Source organism: Salvelinus namaycush, chromosome 35 (genome assembly GCF_016432855.1).
Source record: "Salvelinus namaycush isolate Seneca chromosome 35, SaNama_1.0, whole genome shotgun sequence".
Taxonomy (NCBI): Eukaryota; Metazoa; Chordata; class Actinopteri; order Salmoniformes; family Salmonidae; genus Salvelinus; species Salvelinus namaycush.
In genome coordinates this window covers 26,598,339-26,619,504 of record NC_052341.1, presented here as the reverse complement: position 1 = coordinate 26,619,504, position 21,166 = coordinate 26,598,339, and the positions used below count along the sequence as shown (strand labels likewise).

The window sequence follows — 21,166 nt, the reverse complement described above, 5'->3', positions numbered from 1 at the left end:
CTATGGTGACCAGCGAGCTGAGATAAGGGGGGACTTTACCTAGCAGGGTCTTGTAGATGACCTGGAACCAATGGGTTTGGCGACGAGTATGAAGCGAGGGCCAGCCAACGAGAGTGTACAGGTCGCAGTGGTGGGTAGTATATGGGGCTTTGGTGACAAAACGGATGGCACTGTGATAGACTGCATCCAATTTATTGAGTAGGGTTTTGGAGGCTATTTTGTAAATGACATCACCGAAGTCGAGGATTGGTAGGATGGTCAGTTTTACAAGGGTATGTTTGGCAGCATGAGTAAAGGATGCTTTGTTGCGGAATAGGAAGCCAATTCTAGATTTGACTTTGGATTGGAGATGTTTGATGTGGGTCTGGAAGGAGAGTTTACAGTCTAACCAGACACCTAGGTATTTGTAGTTGTCCACATATTCTAAGTCAGAGCCGTCCAAAGTAGTGATGTTGGACAGGCGGGCAGGAGCAGGCAGCGATCGGTTGAAGAGCATGCATTTGGTTTTACTTGTATTTAAGAGCAGTTGGAGGCCACGGAAGGAGAGTTGTATGGCATTGAAGCTCGCCTGGAGGGTTGTTAACACAGTGTCAAAAGAAGGGCCAGAAGTATACAGAATAGTGTCGTCTGCGTAGAGGTGGATCAGAGAATCACCAGCAGCAAGAGCGACATCATTGATGTAAACAGAGAAGAGAGTCGGTCCAAGAATTGAACCCTGTGGCACCCCCATAGAGACTGCCAGAGGCCCGGACAACAGACCCTCCGATTTGACACACTGAACTCTATCAGAGAAGTAGTTGGTGAACCAGGCGAGGCAATCATTAGAGAAACCAAGGCTGTCGAGTCTGCCAATGAGGATGTGGTGATTGACAGAGTCAAAAGCCTTGGCCAGGTCAATGAATACGGCTGCACAGTATTGTTTCCTATCGATGGCGGTTACGATATCGTTTATGACCTTGAGCGTGGCTGAGGTGCACCCATGACCAGCTCTGAAACCAGATTGCATAGCGGAGAAGGTGTGGTGTGATTCGAAATGGTCGGTAATCTGTTTGTTGACTTGGCTTTCGAAGACCTTAGAAAGGCAGGGTAGGATAGATATAGGTCTGTAGCAGTTAGGGTCAAGGGTGTCCCCCCCTTTGAAGAGGGGGATAACCGCAGCTGCTTTCCAATCTTTGGGGATCTCAGACGACACGAAAGAGAGGTTGAAGAGGCTAGTAATAGGGGTGGCAACAATTTCAGCAGATAGTTTTAGAAAGAAAGGGTCCAGATTATCTAGCCCGGCTGATTTGTAAGGGTCCAGATTTTGCAGCTCATTAAGAACATCAGCTGACTGTATTTGGGAGATCATGTATCATGAGCTGTATCAGCTGTATCATGACTGGCTGTGATTGGGAGTCCCATAGAGCAGTAAACAATTGGCCCAGCGCCGTCTGGGTTTGGCTGGTGTTGGCTGTCATTGTAAATAAGATCTTGTTTCTAAACTGACTTTCCAAGATAAATGAAATGTTCTATATTTCTTTACTGTCACTCCCTCTCCTATGTGTGTGTGTGTGTGTCTTAGGTGTTTTGAATCATCAAGTTGTAAATCTCTTGAAGTATGGGAACATCACATCATTGTCTAAAACTAAAAACTCTTTTTTTTGTTGTTGTAACTGACTTTCAATCCCTGAGCTCATCTGCTGATGTCGGGACATGCCATCGGGGAAAACGAGCGCACCTTTGATAAACGTCAGACGGTTACACGTCAACCAATGAAACGGCAGATTTTAACGGGGGCAGAGCTGATTGAAAGCAATTTCAACCAATCAATGTTAGCACCCTCGATATTTCTTGACCAATCACCGAACAAGTACCAAAAATAGCACCTCCTCTTGTTCAGCACCCAAAGGACGAAAGTGCGAGATTCGCCTGTGTTGTCTATTATAACCAATTCTTACTGTCCATATTTGTGTAGAAACGTACTGAACAGTTTATTTTCTTTTGATGTGAGAAACCTATTTGGTGTCAAACATGCGTAAAAACCTACGCCATCCAAGCAGGGAACCGCCGAGAAAGGAATTATCGCCGCTCATCTGAGGCCAAACTCGCATATTTTGTTTTGTCAAGTAAGGAAACAAAACAATATATCACCACGACGATACCCACTACTCAGGGACCTAAAAAATATCTACATTCGTTTTACAGTTGGAAACGTAAGTATAAATGAAGAGGTTTAGCTAGGGGGCAATCGTTGTGTTGGCTAGCTTGCTAACGTTAGCCTAGCATGGCCTATTCGCATTTAACTAGCTTACAACTGTAGCTGACGTTATCGTCACCAGTGATTGATTCTCGCATGAACATGAATTTGTGTGACGTTATTTTGAATAGCAGCTAACGTTTAACGTTAGTTACATGCTTTTGACTGTCAACGTCGTCTAAAAGGTACATCACTTGTTTTCAAATACTGTGCGTGGGCAGGGAAATGTCATTATTTTGCCAACTATTTAGCTAAATAGATAGCCGCTTATTTTTTTTAGGTGACACCTTTCTAACGTCAGCTATCTAGCTAAATGTGGCGTTAGGTTTGTTGTCAGTTTTAACGCAACCAACAAACATCCGCTCGTGCCAGAAATAATCTAATCAATCGTAATATTAGCACAGTTAATTATATAATCCAGTGGTTCCTAACCTTTTTCGTTTACTGTAAATTTACCACCAACTGAATTCTGCTCTACCCGAAGTATCCCCTCATGTTCTTTTTACCCGTAGTAAGCATATTGTCTCATGAGTCTTAAGTACTCCCTGTGGCTAGGCTAAGTACCCCCAGGGGTCCTAGTATCCGGCTATATTGTTGTAGGGTTATTTTCCGTCGCCACACACCAGAACGATGCCCAACGCAGGGAGTCAAACCAAAAGACTCCTGATGTTGTCCCATTCACCTTGCCAGAAGATACTGACCCTACCGGTATACATGCTTGTTTACACTGAGCTGTACTGAGGTCGGAACACAATCATGGTTACATGACGTGGAGCACACACACACAGAGAGTAGTGACACTAGGTGCTATGATGTTAACTTAGACAGAACCTTGTCATTTACACATCCCCTATCTTTATTACTACTAGAAGACTGATAGGTATATTTATTATTTAGAATATTAATGTTTAATTTGATCAATATTCATAATGTACATATTTTTTTTTATTGACATTAAAATACTACTCATACTACAGAGCAAGCAGACAAGCTTAATATGACAGCAATTTTTGCTTTGTAGCATCTATAGATGAAACATGGAGTCTTAAAGGAGGCCTGGGTAAGGCCAACTTTGATTAATTTTTTCTCAATTATGCTTTTAGATACAGTGCCCTCCTTATATTGGCACCCTCGGTAAATATGAGCAAAACAGGCTGTTAAAAAAAATTATTTGCTGTTTATCCTCTTTCATTCAAAATATTCACAAAAAATCTAACTTTTTAATTGAAGTAAAATTATAGATTTTTTAAAAATGTGAAATAAATATTTTTCTCAAACATGTGTGCCACAATTACTGACACCCCTAGAAATTCTTATGAGTAAACTCTAACTGAAGTATATTCCCATTCATATTTTACATTTTTAAGGTCACCTGAGGGATTAGGAATACTTAAGTGGTATGCCATGACTTCCTGTTTCACTGGGGTATAAATATAAGGTGACATACAGGCCAAGTTCATCCATCACTATGGGAAAGACCCGAGAAGACAGTAATGATGTGCGACAAAAGGTTGTTGAGTTGCACAAATCAGGAAATGGCTATGGAAAAAATAGCTCAACATTTGAAAATGCCCATTTCCACTATCAGGGCAATAATTAAGAAGTTTAAAGCACCTGGAGATGTTAACAATCAGCCTGGAAGAGGATGTGTGTCTATATTGACCCCACGCACAGTGAGGAGGATAGTTAGTGGCCAGAAAATCTCCAAGGATCACAGCTGGAGAATTGCAGATGTTAGATGGGTCTTGGGGTCAGAAAGTCTCCAAAACTACGATCAGACGCCACCTGCGTAACCACAAGTTGTTTGGGAGGGTTGCCATAAAAAAGCCTGGGCTGTCATCAAACAACACTCAAGCGCCTACAGTTTGCCGAACGTTACTGGAACTTTCAATGGGACCGGTTCTATGGTCAGATGAGACCAAAATTTAGCATTTTGGAAACAAACACAGTAGTGGGTTTGGCATAGACAGAAAGATATCCATGCAGAAAAGTACCCTCATCCCCACTGAAGTATGGTGGTTTATCTTTGCTGTGGGCCTGTTTTTCTTCCAAAGGACCTGGAAAACTTGTTAGGATACATAATATCATGGACTCCAAGTACCAGCAAATATTAAATCAAAACCTGACTGCCTCTGCTAAGAAGCTTTAACTGGGCTTTGGTTGGATCTTCCAGCAGGACAACGAACCAAAGCACACCTCAACATAAACATAAAAATGGTTCACTGACCACCGAATCAAGGTTTTGCCATCCCAGTCCCCTGACCTAAACCCCATAGAAAACCTGTGGGATGAGCTGAAGAGGAGAGTTCACAAGCGTGGACCTCGGAATCTGGAGAGATTCTCTATGGAGGAATAGTCTCATCGTAGTCCAACCTCCTTACCCATTACAGGAGAAAACAGCTCTGAGTTATCTTGGCAAAGGCAGGTTGCACAAAGTATTGAATGAAGGGATGCCAATAATTGTGGCGCACATATATTTGAGAAATATTTGTTTAATGTTAATTTATTTGTTTAAATTATTTTACTTTAATTGAAAGTTAGATTTTTGTGAATATTTTTTATGAAAGATCAAGAGGACGAACAAAGATTTGTATTATATATATATTCAGACTTCAACTGTATGAGCAAACCAGGCTGTAATTTTTTATATATATATATATATAAATTACAGCCTGGTTTGCTCATACAGTTGAAGTCTGAAGTTTACATGCACTTAGGTTGGGGTCAATAAAACTCACTTTTTAACCACTTCACAAATTTCTTGTTAACAAACTATAGTTTGGCAAGTCGGTTAGGACATCTACTTTGTGCATGACACAAGTAATGTTTTCCAACAATTGTTACAGACAGGGTTATATCACTTATAATTCACTGTATCACAATTCCAGTGGGTCAGAAGTTTACATACACTAAGTTGACACTGCCTTTTAAACAGCTTGGAAAATTCCAGAAAATGATGTCATGGCTTTAGAAGCTTCTGATAGGCTAATTGACATCATTTGTGTCAATTGTAGGTGTACCTGTGGATGTATTTCAAGGCCTACCTTCAAACTATGTGCCTCTTTGTTTGACATCATGGGAAATTCAAAAGAAATCAGCCAAGGCCACAGAAAAAAAATTGTAGACCTCCACAAGTCTGGTTCATCTTTGGGAGCAATTTCCAAATGCCTGAAGGTACCACGTTGATCTGTACAAACAATAGTATGAACACCATGGGACCACGCAGCCGTCATACCGCTCAGGAAGGAGATGCGTTCTGTTTCCTAGAGATGAACGTACTTTGCTGCGAAAAGTGCAAATCAATCCCAGTACAACAGCAAAGGACCTTGTGAAGATGCTGGAGGAAAACGGGTACAATAGTATCTATATCCACAGTAAAACGAGTCCTATATCGACATAACCTGAAAGGCCGCTTCACAAGGAAGAAGCCACTGCTCCAAAACCGCCATAAAAAAGCCTGACTACGGTTTGCAACTGCACACGGGGACAAAGATCGTACTTTTTGGAGAAATGTCCTATGGTCTGATGAAAGAAAAATCTAACAGTTTGGCCACAATGACCATCGTTATGTTTGGAGGAAAAAGGGGGAGGCTTGCATGCCGAAGAACTCCATCCCAACCGTGAAGCACGGGGGTGGCAGCATCATGTAGGGGTGCTTTGCTGCAGGAGGGACTGGTGCACTTCACAAAATATATGGCATCATTGAGGGAGGAAAATTATGTGGATATGTTGAAGCAACGTCTCAAGACATCAGGCAGGAAGTTAAAGCTTGGTCACAAATGGGTCTTCCAAATGGACAATGACCCCAAGCATACTTCCAAAGTTGTGGCAAAAGGGCTTAAGGACAACAAAGTCAAGGTGTTGGAGTGGCCATCACAAATCCCTAACCTCAATCCTATAGAAAATGTGTGGGCAGAACTGAAAAAGCGTGTGCGAGCAAGGAGGCCTTCAACCTGACTAAGTTACTCCAGCTCTGTCAGGAGGAATGGGCCAAAATTCACCCAACTTATTGTGGGAAGCTTGTGGAAGGCTGCCAGAAACATTTGACAAGTTAAACAATTTAAAGGCAATGCTACCAAATACTAATTGAGTGTATGTAAACTTCTGACCCACTGGGTCAGTAAAGCTGAAATAAATCACTATTATTCTGACATTTCACATTCTTCAAATAAAGTGGTGATCCTATCTGACCTAAGACAGGGCATTTTTACTAGGATTAGATGTCAGAAATTGTGAAAAACTGAGTTTAAATGTATTTGCCTAAGGTGTATGTATACTTCCGACTTCAACTGTATTTACCAAGGGTGCCAATATTAGTGGAGAGCACTGTACAAATGTCAAAATATGTCAACAATCCTTCCTCCAAAGGACTATTGTATGGATTACGTTTTGTGAAAGTCCCCTTGATCATGGTATTTTGTTGTCTGGGTTTCATGAGGAATCACTCGTAGTTAGAAGACGGACCGAGAGAGTAGGGCTGTGAATTGCCAGGGACCTCATGATATGATCATGATACTTTAGTGCATTTTGTTTTTACATCTATTGCGATTCTCACGATTTTACACTGAACAAAACTAAACACAACATGCAACATTTCTAAGATTTTATACTGAGTTACAGTTCATATAAGGAAATCAGTCATTTTAAATTAATTCAATATGCCCAATATGCTCAATCTATGGATTTCACATGACTGGGAATACAGATATGCATCTGTTGGTCATAGAATACCACGAAGTATGGGCGTGGATCAGAAAACCAGTCAGTGTCTTGTGTGACCACTGTTTGCCTCATGCAACGTGACACATCTCATGTGTATAGAGTTGATCAGGCTGTTGATTGTGGCCTGTAGAATATCGTCCCACTCTTCAATGGCTGTGCAAAGTTGCTGGATATTGGCAGGAACTGGGACATGCTGTCGTACATGTCAATCCAGAGCATCCCAAACATTCTCAATGTGTGACATGTCTGGTGAGTATGCAGGCCATGGAAGAACTGGGACATTTTCACATTCCAGGAGTTGTGTACAGATCCTTGTGACATGTTTGTGCATTATCATGCTGAAACATGAGGTGATGGTGGTGGATGAATGGCACGACAATGGGCCTCAGGTTTTCGTCATGGCATCTCTGTGGCCATCGAAGGTGAGCATTTTCCCACTGATCCCGCAGGGGAAGAAGCTGGATGCGTTTCGCTACACCCGCAGTAACATCTGCTAAATATGTGGCCAATAAAATTAGATTTGATGTGGAGGCCCTGGGCTGGCGTGGTGACACGTGGTCTGCGGCTGTGAGGCCGGTTGGACGTACTGCCAAATTCTCTAAACCGCGTGATCATTACACAGGTGCGCCTTGTGCTGGTGACAATAAAAGGTCACCAAAATGTGCAGTTGTGTCACAACATAATGCCACAGATGTCTCAAGTTGAGGGAGCGGGCATTTGGCATGCTGACTGCAGGAATGTCCACCAGAGGTGTTGTCAGAGAATTTTATGTTAATTTCTGTACCATAAACTTAATCAGTTTCTTGATATGCCACACCTGTCAGGTTATTTAGGATTATCTTGGCAGAGGAGAAATGCTCACAGGGATGTAAACGAATTTGAGCAAAATAAGCTTTTTGTGCATATGGAACACTTCTGGATCTTATGTTTCAGCTCATGAAACATGGGACCAACACTACATGTTGCGTTTTCTATTTTTGTTCAGTGTATGTGTTGCGATTCGATGTTCCAAAGATATCTCTGCTGCTGATGGATGAGGGAGCCATGAGAAAAATAGTTTTGATCAGTCATGGAAAAAAAGTGCTAAAAACAAATTGTCTCCCTATTTTAAAAAGATGGAGAACAAGATATGACAGTTGATGCAGTTAAAACTAGATTTCTTTCTCCCATCACTATGAGGGAAGTGGAGTGCGAGGCTGAGGTTCAGTACAGGGTCGTGTTCAGATGGTGTGACAGGCTTGCTTCTGTCCCTCTCCTTGCCCCAATAGTCACCCACGACGCATCGTTACCTATTGCTCCACAAAACCCGTGGCCCTTGCATAGCAAAGGAAACAACTACTTCAAGTTTTCAGAGCGGGTGACGTCACAGATTTAAATGCTACTCGCGCGCACCGCTTACTAGCTAGTCATTTCATACCGGTTACATCCGCACAAAAAATATTTTGGAATAAGACTTTGTATTTATTATTGGACAGGTAACAATACTTGTTTCCTCCCCTGGTCCTGGAGAGCTACAGTTCCAGCAGGCTTTAGTTCCAGCCCAGCACTAACAGGCGTGATTTTAAACTAATCAATTCATCAAGATCTCTGTTAGCTATGTCAGGTGTGCTGGGATGTAGATCTGAATGGACTGGCACCTTTCCAACAAGTTAGTTAATCAAATGTCTCCACTGCTAGAGCTGCCCCGGTCAACTGTAAGTGCTGTTATTTTGAAGTGGAAACGTCTAGAAGCAAAAACGTCTCGGCCACGAAGTGGTAGGCCGCACAAGCTCACAGAATGGGACCGGTGAGTGCTGAAGCGCGTAGCTCATAAAAATCGCCTGTCCTCGGTTCTAACACCCACTACCAAGTTTCAAACTGCCTCTGGAAGCAACGTCAGCATAAGAACCGCCAAAGAACACAAATCAAATCAAGTTTATTTTATATAGCCCTTCGTACATCAGCTAATATCTCGAAGTGCTGTACAGAAACCCAGCCTAAAACCCCAAACAGCAAGCAATGCAGGTGTAGAAGCACGGTGGCTAGGAAAAACTCCCTAGAAAGGCCAAAACCTAGGAAGAAACCTAGAGAGGAACCAGGCTATGAGGGGTGGCCAGTCCTCTTCTGGCTGTGCCGGGTGGAGATTATAACAGAACTATGCCAAGATGTTCAAAATGTTCATAAGTGACAAGCATGGTCAAATAATAATCAGGAATAAATGTCAGTTGGCGTTTCATAGCCGATCATTAAGAGTTGAAAACAGCATGTCTGGGACAGGTAGGGGTTCCATAACCGCAGGCAGAACAGTTGAAACTGGGACAGCAGCAAGGCCAGGTGGACTGGGGACAGCAAGGAGTCATCATGCCCGGTAGTCCTGACGTATGGTCCTAGGGCTCAGGTCCTCCGAGAGAGAGAAAGAAAGAGAGAAGGAGAGAATTAGAGAGAGCCAAGATTTTCAAAATGTTCATAAATGACAAGCATGGTCAAATAATAATCAGGAATAAATGTCAGTTGGCGTTTCATAGCCGATCATTAAGAGTTGAAAACAGCATGTCTGGGACAGGTAGGGGTTCCATAACCGCAGGCAGAACAGTTGAAACTGGAATAGCAGCAAGGCCAGGTGGACTGGGGAGAGCAAGGAGTCATCATGCCCGGTTTGCCGTGACATATGGTCCTAGGGCTCAGGTTCTCCGAAAGAGAGAACGAGAGAATTAGAGAGAGCATACTTAAATTCACACAGGACACTGGATAAGACAGGAGAAGTACTCCAGGTATAACCAACTGACCCTAGCCCCCCGACACATAAACTACTGCAGCATAAATACTGGAGGCTGAGACAGGAGGGGTCAGGAGACACTGTGGCCCCATCCGATGATACCCCCGGACAGGGCCAAACAGGAAGGATGGAAACGATGGAAACACAAGCCTAAGATCACCATGCGCAATGTCATGTGTCGGCTGGGGTGGTGTAAAGCTCGCCGCCATTGGACTCTGGAGCAGTGGGAACGCTTTCTCTGAAGTGATGAATCACGCTTCACCATCAGGTAGTCCGATGGACGAATCTGGGTTTGGCGGATGCCAGGAGAACGCTACCTGCCGCAATGCATAGTTCCAACTGTAAAGTTTGGTGGAGGAGGAATAATGGTCTGGGGCTGTTTTTCATGGTTCGGGCTAGGCCCCTTAGTTCCAGTGAAGGGCAATCTTAATGCTACAGCATACAATGACATTCTAGATTAATCTGTGCTTCAAACTTTTGCAACAGTTTGGGTTTCAGCATGACAATGCCCCTGTGCACAAAGCAAGCTCAATACGGAAATGGTTTGTCGAGAACGGTGTGGAAGAACTTGACTGGCCTGCACAGAGCCCTGACCTCAACCCCATCGAACACCTTTGGGATGAATCAGAATGCCATTTGCGAGCCAGGCCTAATAGCCCAACATCAGCGCCCGACCTCACTAATGCTCTTGTGTTTGAATGGAAGCAGGTCCCCGCAGCAATGTTCCGACATCTAGTGGAAAGCCTTCCCAGAAGAGTGGAGGCTGTTATAGCAGCAAACGGGGGGACCAACTCCAGATTAATACCCATAATTTTGGAATGAGATGTTCGACAAGCAGGTGTCCACATACTTTTGGTCATGTAGTGTAATTAGCACATGTTATCGCAGGTGCAGCGAAATGCTTATGTTTCTAGCGCCAACAGTGCACTATATACCTACCAATACACACAAATCCCCAAAAATGGTTTAAGAAATATCAGAAAGAGCAATCTCCAGAAATTATCAAATGACAACCCTGTTTGTAAACTTTTAAATAACAATCTCAACTGTTTATCTTTTCCAGTGATGAAGACATGACTGTCTCATGGTGGGGTATGCAAAAAGTCACTTTCTGAGCACTTATACAATGGGGAAATATTTATGGAAGGTTTTGATCAAGTCAAAAGGGGTTCTGTCAAAAAATTATTGAATTCAAATAGGTTGTAATGTCACGTGCACAAGTACAGAGAAATTCCTTTCTCGCAAGCCTAATGGAATACTCTAAATGGATCTGTGAACAGTTGGAAAAGTGACGTATGTGTGTGACCACAGAGCTATACTCTGCGCTCATTAGAGTTATGTAATCACTGGCCTCCACTTCCCTCTGCAGAGCCAGTGGTTCTTGACAACCATGTGTGGCTGTGGGAGATCTGAGACCTGGTTTCGGCTTGTGGTTTTAAGTTGGGCGACATCAGTTTCGAGGGTTGAGTGGTCGAGAGTCTGTGGTTTCGTCCCTAAGCTGGGATGTATGTGTTGCAATAACACCTATGTCACTTTTTGTGTGTGTGTGTGTGTGTGTGGCAGTCCATCCAAATGCCACAAGAGAATAAAGGGGATACTAAGAAGGAAGCTGGAGCTTTGTGATTCCCTGCCGTTTCAGGCTGGGCAATGTAACTAGTTCCTCCTCTCTAACGCACGCGCACACACACACACACACACACACACACACACACACACACACACACACACACACACACTGCTCCCATTTTTTTGAGATAGTGTGTGAGGTAGCTGAATGAAGCCTAGACTGCATGTTTGGTTGCTAGGCAACAGTAGTGAGTTTGTTTTATTTTAGAGTTGTACTGCCTAACATGACAGACGTTCTGTACAAACACACACACACACATTGATATAGACCCAGTCGGTATTAGATAGAATATCGCTGCCTGCCTGTGGGGAAAACAACCTGTGGTTTCCTAGGTTACCCCATTGGCTAGCAGCCAATTGAGTGAATGCTAGCTAGCTACCAACAACACGAACAAACAGACTGTACAGCTACAAGTAGAGAGTGGTGTTACAAACGGACTGTGCTAAACAAGTTAAATGTCTTACATGTGATGAAATGTTTTCCACACACATAGCTACGTGTCGCCTACTTAGACACCGTGTTCCCACTTTCCCACGCCTAATAGCCTGAAGCCACAGGGCTCTTCTCACGGGCTCTATTTCCCTACCTGGGAGCATTGTGAACCAGAAGTCAGGATTTTTGACCTGGCTACATGTACAGTACCACTCAAGTTTGGACACGCCTACTCATTCAAGGGTTTTTCTTTATTTTTACTATTCATTGTAGAATAGTAGTGCAGACATCAAAACTATGAAATAATACCCATGAATATATATATATATATTTTCGAAACCCTTGAATGAGTAGGTGTGTCCAAACTTTTAACTGTTCATTGAACAACACATCAGCTTTTCGGCATGTTTTGTTGTTTCTGTATAACAAAAAATGTACGTCAAAGTTGGCTCCTTTTTAAATGGGGCTCAATTGGAAATAATGTTTTTATCCAATTTGTGGGCGTAGTTGGAATTCTTTATTAGGTGGATATCGACTGAGTATAGGGATGAAGGGGTAGCCTAGTCTTAGAGGGAGTGATGGGGGGTACAGTAACCAATGTAGTGTTAGGGGGATTGTAGAGGCTGAGAGGGAGTGATAGGGGGCTAGTAGCGGGATAGGGGGATAGTTGAGGGAGTGATGGGGAATAGGGGGCTAGTAGTAGAGGTCGACCGATTATGATTTTTCAACGCCGATACTGATACCGATTTATTGGAGGACCAAAAAAGCCGATACCGATTAATCGGCCAATTCTTAAAAAAAAAAAAAAGTAATTTTTTAAAAAAAAATTAAAATTTGTAATAGTGACAATTACAACAATACTGAATGAACACTTATTTTAACTTAATATAATACATCAATAAAATCAATTTAGCCTCAAGTAAATAATGAAACATGTTCAATTTGGTTTAAATAATGCAAAAACAAAGTGTTGGAGAAGAAAGTAAAAGTGCAATATGTGCTGTGTAAGAAAGCTAACGTTTAAGTTCCTTGCTCAGAACATGAGAACATATGAAAGCTGGTGGTTCCTTTTAACATGAGTCTTCAATATTCCCAGGTAAGAAGTTTTAGGTTGTAGTTATAGGACTATTTCCCTCTATACCATTTGTATTTCATTAACCTTTGATTATTGGATGTTCTGATAGGCACTTTAGTATTGCAAGTGTAACAGTATAGCTTCCGTCCCTCTCCTCGCTCCTCCCTGGGCTCGAACCAGCAACACAACGACAACGGCCACCATCGAAGCAGCGTTACCCATGCAGAGCAAGGGGAACAACTACTAGAAGGCTCAGAGCGAGTGACGTTTGAAACGCTATTAGCGCGTGCTAACTAGCTAGCCATTTCACATCGGTTACACCAGCCTAATCTCGGGAGTTGATAGGCTTGAAGTCATAAACAGCGCAATGCTTGACGCACAACGAAGAGCTGCTGGCAAAATGCACGAAAGTGCTGTTTGAATGAATGTTTACGCGCCTGCTTCTGCCTACCACTGCTCAGTCAGATACTTAGATACTTGCTTGTATGCTTAGTCAGATTATATGCAACGCAGGACAAGCTAGATAATATCTAGTAATATCATCAACCTTGTGTAGTTAACAAGTGGTTGTGATTGATTGTTTTTTATAAGATAAGTTTAATGCTAGCTAGCAACTTACCTTGGCTTACTGCATTTGCGTAACAGGCAGTCTTCTTGTGGAGTGTAACGAGAGAGAGGCAGGTCGTTATTGCGTTGGACTAGTTTACTGTAAGGTTGCAAGATTGGATCCCCCGAGCTGACAATGTGAAAATCTGTCGTTCTGCCCCTGAACAAGGCAGTTAATCCACCGTCCCTAGGCCGTCATTGAAAATAAGAATGTGTTCTTAACTGACTTGCCTAGTTAAATAAAGGTGTGTATATATATATATCTTTTTTTTTTAAACGGCAAATCGGCGCCCCCAAAAATTGAAATCGGCCCTAATTAATCGGCCATTCCGATTAATCGGTTGACCTCTAGCTAGTAGTGGGATAGTTGAGGGAGTGATGGGGAATAGGGGGATAGTTGAGGGATAGAGGGAGTGATGGGGGCTAGTAGAGGTATGAATGGGGTGTCTTCCCCACATTGAGCCTGAAACTCAAACCACACACTATTAATAGACTGTGTTTTTACAGAGCATCATGGCTTGTGTGCTCCCCACTGGCTCACACACACACACACACACACACTCTCTCATTCTTCCGAGGCCAGCTGGGGAGTCATTCTTTGTGCCTACCAACCTTTTTTGGGCACATGCCTGTCGTGCCGAGTTTGTGTGCGCACTCGCGCGATTTAGGGCTGGTCGATATGGCATATAAATCTTTTTGTTATTTTTAACTTAATATCTTAGTTTTATTTTTCTCTATGAGCTTTGTTGCACAATTTTCAAAGGTCAATAGACTGCATTTTCAAGCAGTCAGCAATAATCTAATGAATTCAGGGCTTGTGTAATTATACCTAGGCTACATATAGGCCTTCCACAACCATAAGACCCACTAATAATTGTATCAAAATGGGTTTATCTGCTTTTTTTTAAATCACTGATCTGGCTTTCAAGTCTCTATGAAAATGCCCCTTTTTTGTTACAAATTTAACCAGAACCATGCATAATTCACTAATAATGACCACCTTCTTATAGTAGGCGTTTAGAGAATTAACAAACATCTCATAAACAAGCACAAGCCCATGTTCTAGTGATTAGTCAACTAATCTTTATTTCAAGTCGAGCCAACTTGGATCTATTTGCTAGCTAACAAGGCAAAACAGTTGAACTGTTATGAGCACACCCTCCTGTCTGACTCTAGCTGTTTGAAATTTGAACAGCATGCTAGCCTGTCCACTTGGCTTAGATGGTGAAATCAATAAATGCATATTTTTATATTCATTGCAAATGTATAACACACAAAGTAGAAAGCTAGCAAATAAGTCTATGGCTATAATCCTGCTGGCGATACGTGGCACTGCACTGCCGCGCTTTTCCAGAATCAATGTTCATGGATACTCCAGCGTTAGTAGGGTCTGCTCTGCGTTAACATTCTCATCTATTACAGTAAAATAATATCTCATTGTCCATATGACCTATTCTGTTGGTATTTGCATTTGAGGTTTGGTCCGAGATGAAATGGCTTTCCAGAGAAGAAGAAGTGATCTTTTATCTCTGTTGTGAGTGGCAGGGGAAGTGGCTTGGTGTGTGTGAGAATGGGAAAGTACACACAGCACAGGACGAGCGAATGAGGAGTCAAAAAATACATATGGTCCATGAAAAACATTTTTTTTTTTCATGTGATACAGGCATTTGGAATTTCGTGCTAAAACAAAAATTTGATTTAATCAAATTAATTCAATACAGTGCCTTCAGAAAGTGTTCATACCCCACACATTTTGTTGTTACAGCCTGAATTTTTAAAATGGATTAAATAGATTTCTTTATCTCGCCCCTATACACAATACCCAATAATGACAAAGTGAAAACTTGTATTTCGTATATATTTTTTTAAAGAAAATGCTTATCTAATTTACATAAGTATGCACACCCCTGAGTCAATACTTTGTAGAAGCATCTTTGGCAGCGATTACAGCTGTGAGTCTATCTGGGTAAGTCTGTAAGAGCTTTCTGTAAGAGCTTTTGGTAAGCAACTCCAGTGTTGACTAGCTAGCCCCACATATTTTTCTTTTGGGGTAATCGGCAGTTGGCATCCAACTTTCTGATGACCACTCTTGAGGGCTCGGAACAATCAAACACATTTTTGGGGGAGTGTGTATTTGCCCTTTTATTCAATTGTTCATTTCAATTTCAATTCTCCTACCAGGAGAATGTTGTTAGGCTAGAGGTATTTTTGTATGATGTAGGCTACATGTAATGGCAGAATGCCCTGTGATTTGATACAAATGATCATGATATCATTCTGGGGGATAAAATGGCACCGGAAGAAGTGGCAGCAGTCTTACGGGCGCCCAACCAATTGTGCTATTATGTGTTTTTTTTCTCGTGTTATTTGTAACTTATTTTGTACATGATGTTTCTGCAACCGTATCTTACGTCAGAAAAGAGCTTCTGGATATCAGGACAGCGATCACTCACCTCGGATTAGACAAAGATTTTTTCTACAACAAAGACGACGCGCAAGACATTCTCCAAACACCCCACAGGACCGACATCCCCGGTATTTGTGTGCCCCCCCCCCCCCAAACCCTCTTTTCACGCTGCTGCTACTCTCTGTTTATCATATATGCATTAGAGGTCGACCGATTAATCAGAATGGCCGATTAATTAGGGCCGATTTCAAGTTTTCATAACAATCGGAAATCTGTATTTTTGGACACCGATTTGGCTTTTTTCCCCCACCTTTATTTAACTAGGCAAGTCAGTTAAGAACACATTCTTATTTTCAATGATGGCCTAGGAACGGTGGGTTAACTGCCTTGTTCAGGGGCAGAACGACAGATTTTTACCTTGTCAGCTCGGGGATTCAATCTTGCAACCTTACGGTCAACTAGTCCCAACGCTCTAACCACCTGCCTCTCATTGCACTCCACGAGGAGCCTGTCTGTTACGTGAATGCAGTAAGAAGCCACGGTAAGTTGCTAGCTAGCATTAAACTTATCTTATTAAACAATCAATCATAATCACTAGTTAACTACACATGGTTGACGATATTACTAGTTTATCTAGCGTGTCCTGCGTTGCATATAATCGGTGCGCATTCGTGAAAAAGATACCTAAACATCAATGCCTTTCTTAAAATCAATACACAAGTATATATTTTTAAACCTGCATATTTAAGTAATATTGCCTGCTAACATGAATTTCTTTGTCACTTCTCTTGCAACAGAGTCAGCAGTTTGGGCCGCCTGGTTCGTTGCGAACTGTGTGAAGACTATTTCTTCCTAACAAAGACAGCCAACTTCGCCAAACGGGATGATTTAACAAAAGCGCATTTGTGAAAAAAGCACAATCGTTGCACGACTGTACCTAACCATAAACATCAATGCCTTTCTTAAAATCAATACACAGAAGTATATATTTTTAAACCTGCATATTTAGCTAAAAGAAATCCAGGTTAGCAGGCAATATTAACCGGGTGAAATTGTGTCACTTCTGTTGCGTTCATTGCACGCAGAGGCATGGTATATGCAACAGTTTGGGCCACCTGGCTCGTTGCGAACTAATTTGCCAGAATTTTGCGTAATTATGACATAACATTGAAGGTTGTGCAATGTAACAGGAATATTTAGACTAATGGATGCCACCCGTTAGATAAAATACGGAACGGTTCCGTATTTCACTGAAAGAATAAATGTTTTGTTTTCGAGATGATAGTTTCCGGATTCGGCCATATTGATGACCTATGGCTCCTATTTCTGTGTGTTATTATGTTATAATTAAGTCTATGATTTGATAGATGTGTTCCTGGTTCGAGCCCAGGTAGCGGCGAGGAGAGGGATGGAAGCTATACTGTTACACTGGCAATATTAAAGTGCCTATAAGAACATCCAATAGTCAAAGGTATATGAAATACAAATCGTATAGCGAGAAATAGTCCTATAATTCCTATAATAACTACAACCTAAAACTTCTTACCTGGGAATATTGAAGACTCATGTTAAAAGGAACCACCAGCTTTCATATGTTCTCATGTTCTGAGCAAGGAACTTAAACGTTAGCTTTCTTACATGGCACATATTGCACTTTTACTTTCTTCTCCAACCCTTTGTTTTTGCATTATTTAAACCAAATTGAACATGTTTCATTATTTATGAGGTTAAATTGATTTTATTGATGGATTAAGTTAAAATATGTGTTCATTCAGTATTACAAATACACTTCAAAAATCGTCCGAATAATCGGTATCGGCCTTTTTTTGGTCCTCCAATAATCGGTATCGGCGTTGGAAAATCACAATTGGTCGACCTCTAATATGCATAGTCACTTTTAACTATACATTCATGTACATACTACCTCAATTGGGCCGACCAACCAGTGCTCCCGCACATTGGCTAACTGGGCCATCTGCATTGTGTCCCACCGCCCGCCAACCCCCTCTTTTTTATGATACTGCCACTCTCTGTTCATCATATATGCATAGTCACTTTAACCATATCTGCATGTACATACTACCTCAATCAGCCTGACTAACTGGTGTCTGTATGTAGCCTCGCTACTGTATATAGCCTGTCTTTTTACTGTTTTATTTCTATACCTACCTATTGTTCACCTAATACCTTTTTTGCACTATTGGTTAGAGCCTGGAAGTAAGCATTTCACTGTAAGGTACCCCTGTTGTATTCGGCGCACGTGACAAATAAACTTTGATTTGATTTGCCAGGTAGGGCCTACTTTGCAGTCGACATCTTAATTGGGAAGGTTTTTGGGAAAGCAATTAGAAATTGTTATTCAAACAGCGCATAACTGAATTGTGTATTGCGAAGATTCAACCAAGACTTCAAACCATCATTTTTGAATACCTTGTCTGCATACCCAAATCGTGATGATGATAATAATACAATAGTGAACCAAAAACTAACATGACCAGCTGAAAAACATTTCAGTGGCACCCTAGCCACCAATAAAACATTTGGGTTCACACTGCAAAGTCAAAGGGTTGCAAATGCGAGTGTTTTGATCACAGTTTTGAGCCTGTAATACTGCAGCTTGTGAATTGCATTGCATTGCCTACAATTGCTACATAATGGGCATGGTTAAAAGAGAAGTGTCAGGACCTCCTGAAGGGAACATTGGCCTATTGAAATATGACTGTTGATAATGTAGCTTAATGTATGTTTTCTCTCCTCTCTGTACTCCCCCTCTCTCTGTCAGCAGTTTGTAGGTATGGGGGCGTTCCTGGACAAGCCTAAGACAGAGAAGCATACGGCCCATGGTGAGGGCAATGGGCTGCATTACGGCCTGAGCTCCATGCAGGGCTGGCGGGTGGAGATGGAGGATGCCCACACCGCCATGGTGGGCCTGCCCCACGGCCTCACCGACTGGTCCTTCTTCGCCGTCTACGACGGGCATGCCGGCTCTCGCGTTGCCAACTACTGCTCCGCCCACCTACTGGAGCACATCCTATCAGGGGGGGCGGAGTTCACCCCGGGTACTGGCTCAGTGGAAGGTGTAAAGGATGGGATCCGCACGGGCTTCCTGAAGATCGACGAATACATGCGCAGCTTCACGGACCTGCGACAAGGGCTGGACCGCAGCGGCTCCACGGCGGTGGGTGTGCTGCTAAGCCCCTTCCACCTCTACTTCATAAACTGTGGCGACTCCCGGGCCGTGCTGAGCCGAGATGGACGAGTTGGATTCTCTACACAGGTACAATATAATACACTAGATTAGGGACGCAAATTAGGGATGCAAGCTATGATCCCTTATTGATGTCAGTCTAGATGAAGGGGAGGAGACTGGTTTAAAGAAGGATTTTTTTTAGCCTTGAGACAATTGAGACATGGATTGTGTATGCGTGCTATTGATGGTGAATGGGCGAGACAAAAGATTTAAGTGCCTTTGAACGGGGTATGGTAGTAGGTGCCAGGCGCACCGGTTTGTGTGTGTCAAGAACTGCAATGCTGTTGGTTTTTTATGCTCAATAGTTTCCCGTGTGTATGAAGAATGGTCCACCACCCAAAGGACATCCAGTCAACTTGACACAACTGTGGGAAGCATTGGAGTCAACATGGGCCGGCATCCCTGTGGAACGCCTTTGACATCTTTTATAGTCCATTCCCTGATCAATTGAGGCTGTTCTGAGGGCCAAAGGGGATATAACTCAATATTAGGAAGGTGTTCCTACGGTTTTGTGCACTCGGTGTATACATTTCCACACTGAGGTTGGAATAATACTGTGAAATTGTTAAAATTAGGATAATGCCTTTAGTGTGAGAGCTGTTTGAAATACTGCCTGAAATTTCAGCCTGTTTTGGTGAGATGGAATGTGGAGTTTTGGCCTGCCTGGTGACATCACCAGCCGGTAAATTAGTTAATATACCAATAAGAGCTTCTAACCTCTGCCCATGAAAGGTCATTTTCAGTTTTCCCCTACCCACTCAGACCACTCCCACACAGTCCTAGCTAAGTTCTTGCTTGAGTAATTGCTCATGGCTAATAAGATTTTGACAATTTTAAGTGGAAACAGTCAGTGGCGGTTCTAGACCATTTCAACTGGGGGGGGGGCTTAGCTTGGGCCAGTTGTAATGTTAGAGGGGCCAGTTACATTAGACGTTGTTGTTGTCATCGTTTTCTTCACTGCATTGCAGGCATTAGCAGGCAAAAGACCATGTTCATAATCATCATCGTTGCCACTGTCTAATAACGGATGTAAAAAAAGAACGATAGCAAAATTTAGTTATGTAAACATTATTTCATAATCTCCACATTTAGGGGGGCTACAAGGGGGTCTGAAATTGTTGTCACAGGGGCACTGCCCCCCCCCCCCCCCCCCGGAAACAGTCACAGTAATGTACTTCATCTGGGATCTTGGGACTACATAAGGTTATATTTGTATGTTTCTCAAAATGTAGTTATTGACAATGACAGCCTTGTTCTGTTCAATCAGGGCATAACATGAACTTTTCTGGTCCACCAGCCACTGTCTCAGATTTTTTTTTTTTAAGTCTACCAGCCATTCAGATTTTTTACCACCCAAAATAGTATTTTTAGACTAAAATGACACTAACAAAAGAGAAAAAAATGGATGAGCATGCTTTGTAACGTTTCTAAAATAATATATGTTTTACACATATTTTTAAAATTTCATTTCATTTTTTGTGACCTGAGTCTTTTAATGAAAATATCACCGATTAGACAAACGTTTTCACCTGCCCCTTTAAGTGTGGGAGGTTACGGAGGTTGCGCAACTCGTCATGTTTGTGCCTGTGGAATTGAGAATCTGACTAGCATCTGCGTTGCTTCTCTTCCTTAGCAGGATGGAATGGTGAAATAGACATCTTATCCGCCAATGCATGTGGCGGCGGGTGTTAGGCCCTAAAATTATGTTCAATGTTCTCTACCTATATAGTACTTTAAATATCCCAATTCATGTTATAAGTTCAAAAGAATACAAGATAAAAAAATTGCTGACTTGGTGTATTGATACACCATCCAAAGTGTAATTAATAACTTCACCATGCTCAGAGGAAAATTCAGTGTCTGCTTTAAAAATTAAAAATACATTGATCTAGCAATAGGTGCTCTTTGCGAGGCATTGGAAAACCTCCCTGGTATCTGTTTGAAAATCACTGCTCGACTGAGGGGCCTTAACAGATAAATGTGTGTGTGGGGTACAGAGACGATGCAGTCGTGTTAAACACTGTTATTAACCCCCTAATGCAGTCGTGTTAAACAT

General features: G+C 42.2%; 1 protein-coding gene across 3 annotated transcripts in view; it reads left to right on the top strand.

Annotated features, from left to right (window-relative positions):
- Positions 1 to 1,859: 1,859 nt before the first annotated feature.
- The window catches only part of LOC120030013 (protein phosphatase 1B-like), a 30,958-nt gene continuing 11,651 nt past the window's right edge, over positions 1,860 to 21,166 (top strand). For 2 of the 3 annotated variants that reach the window (XM_038975330.1, XM_038975328.1), the window contains exons 1-2: positions 1,860 to 2,192; positions 18,646 to 19,137. In XM_038975330.1, the coding sequence (XP_038831258.1) occupies positions 18,655 to 19,137 (483 nt within the window). In that variant the 5' untranslated portion in view covers positions 1,860 to 2,192; positions 18,646 to 18,654. Of the gene's footprint in view, positions 2,193 to 18,642; positions 19,138 to 21,166 lie in introns of all 3 variants that reach the window. The other variant, XM_038975329.1, reaches the window with a different exon arrangement.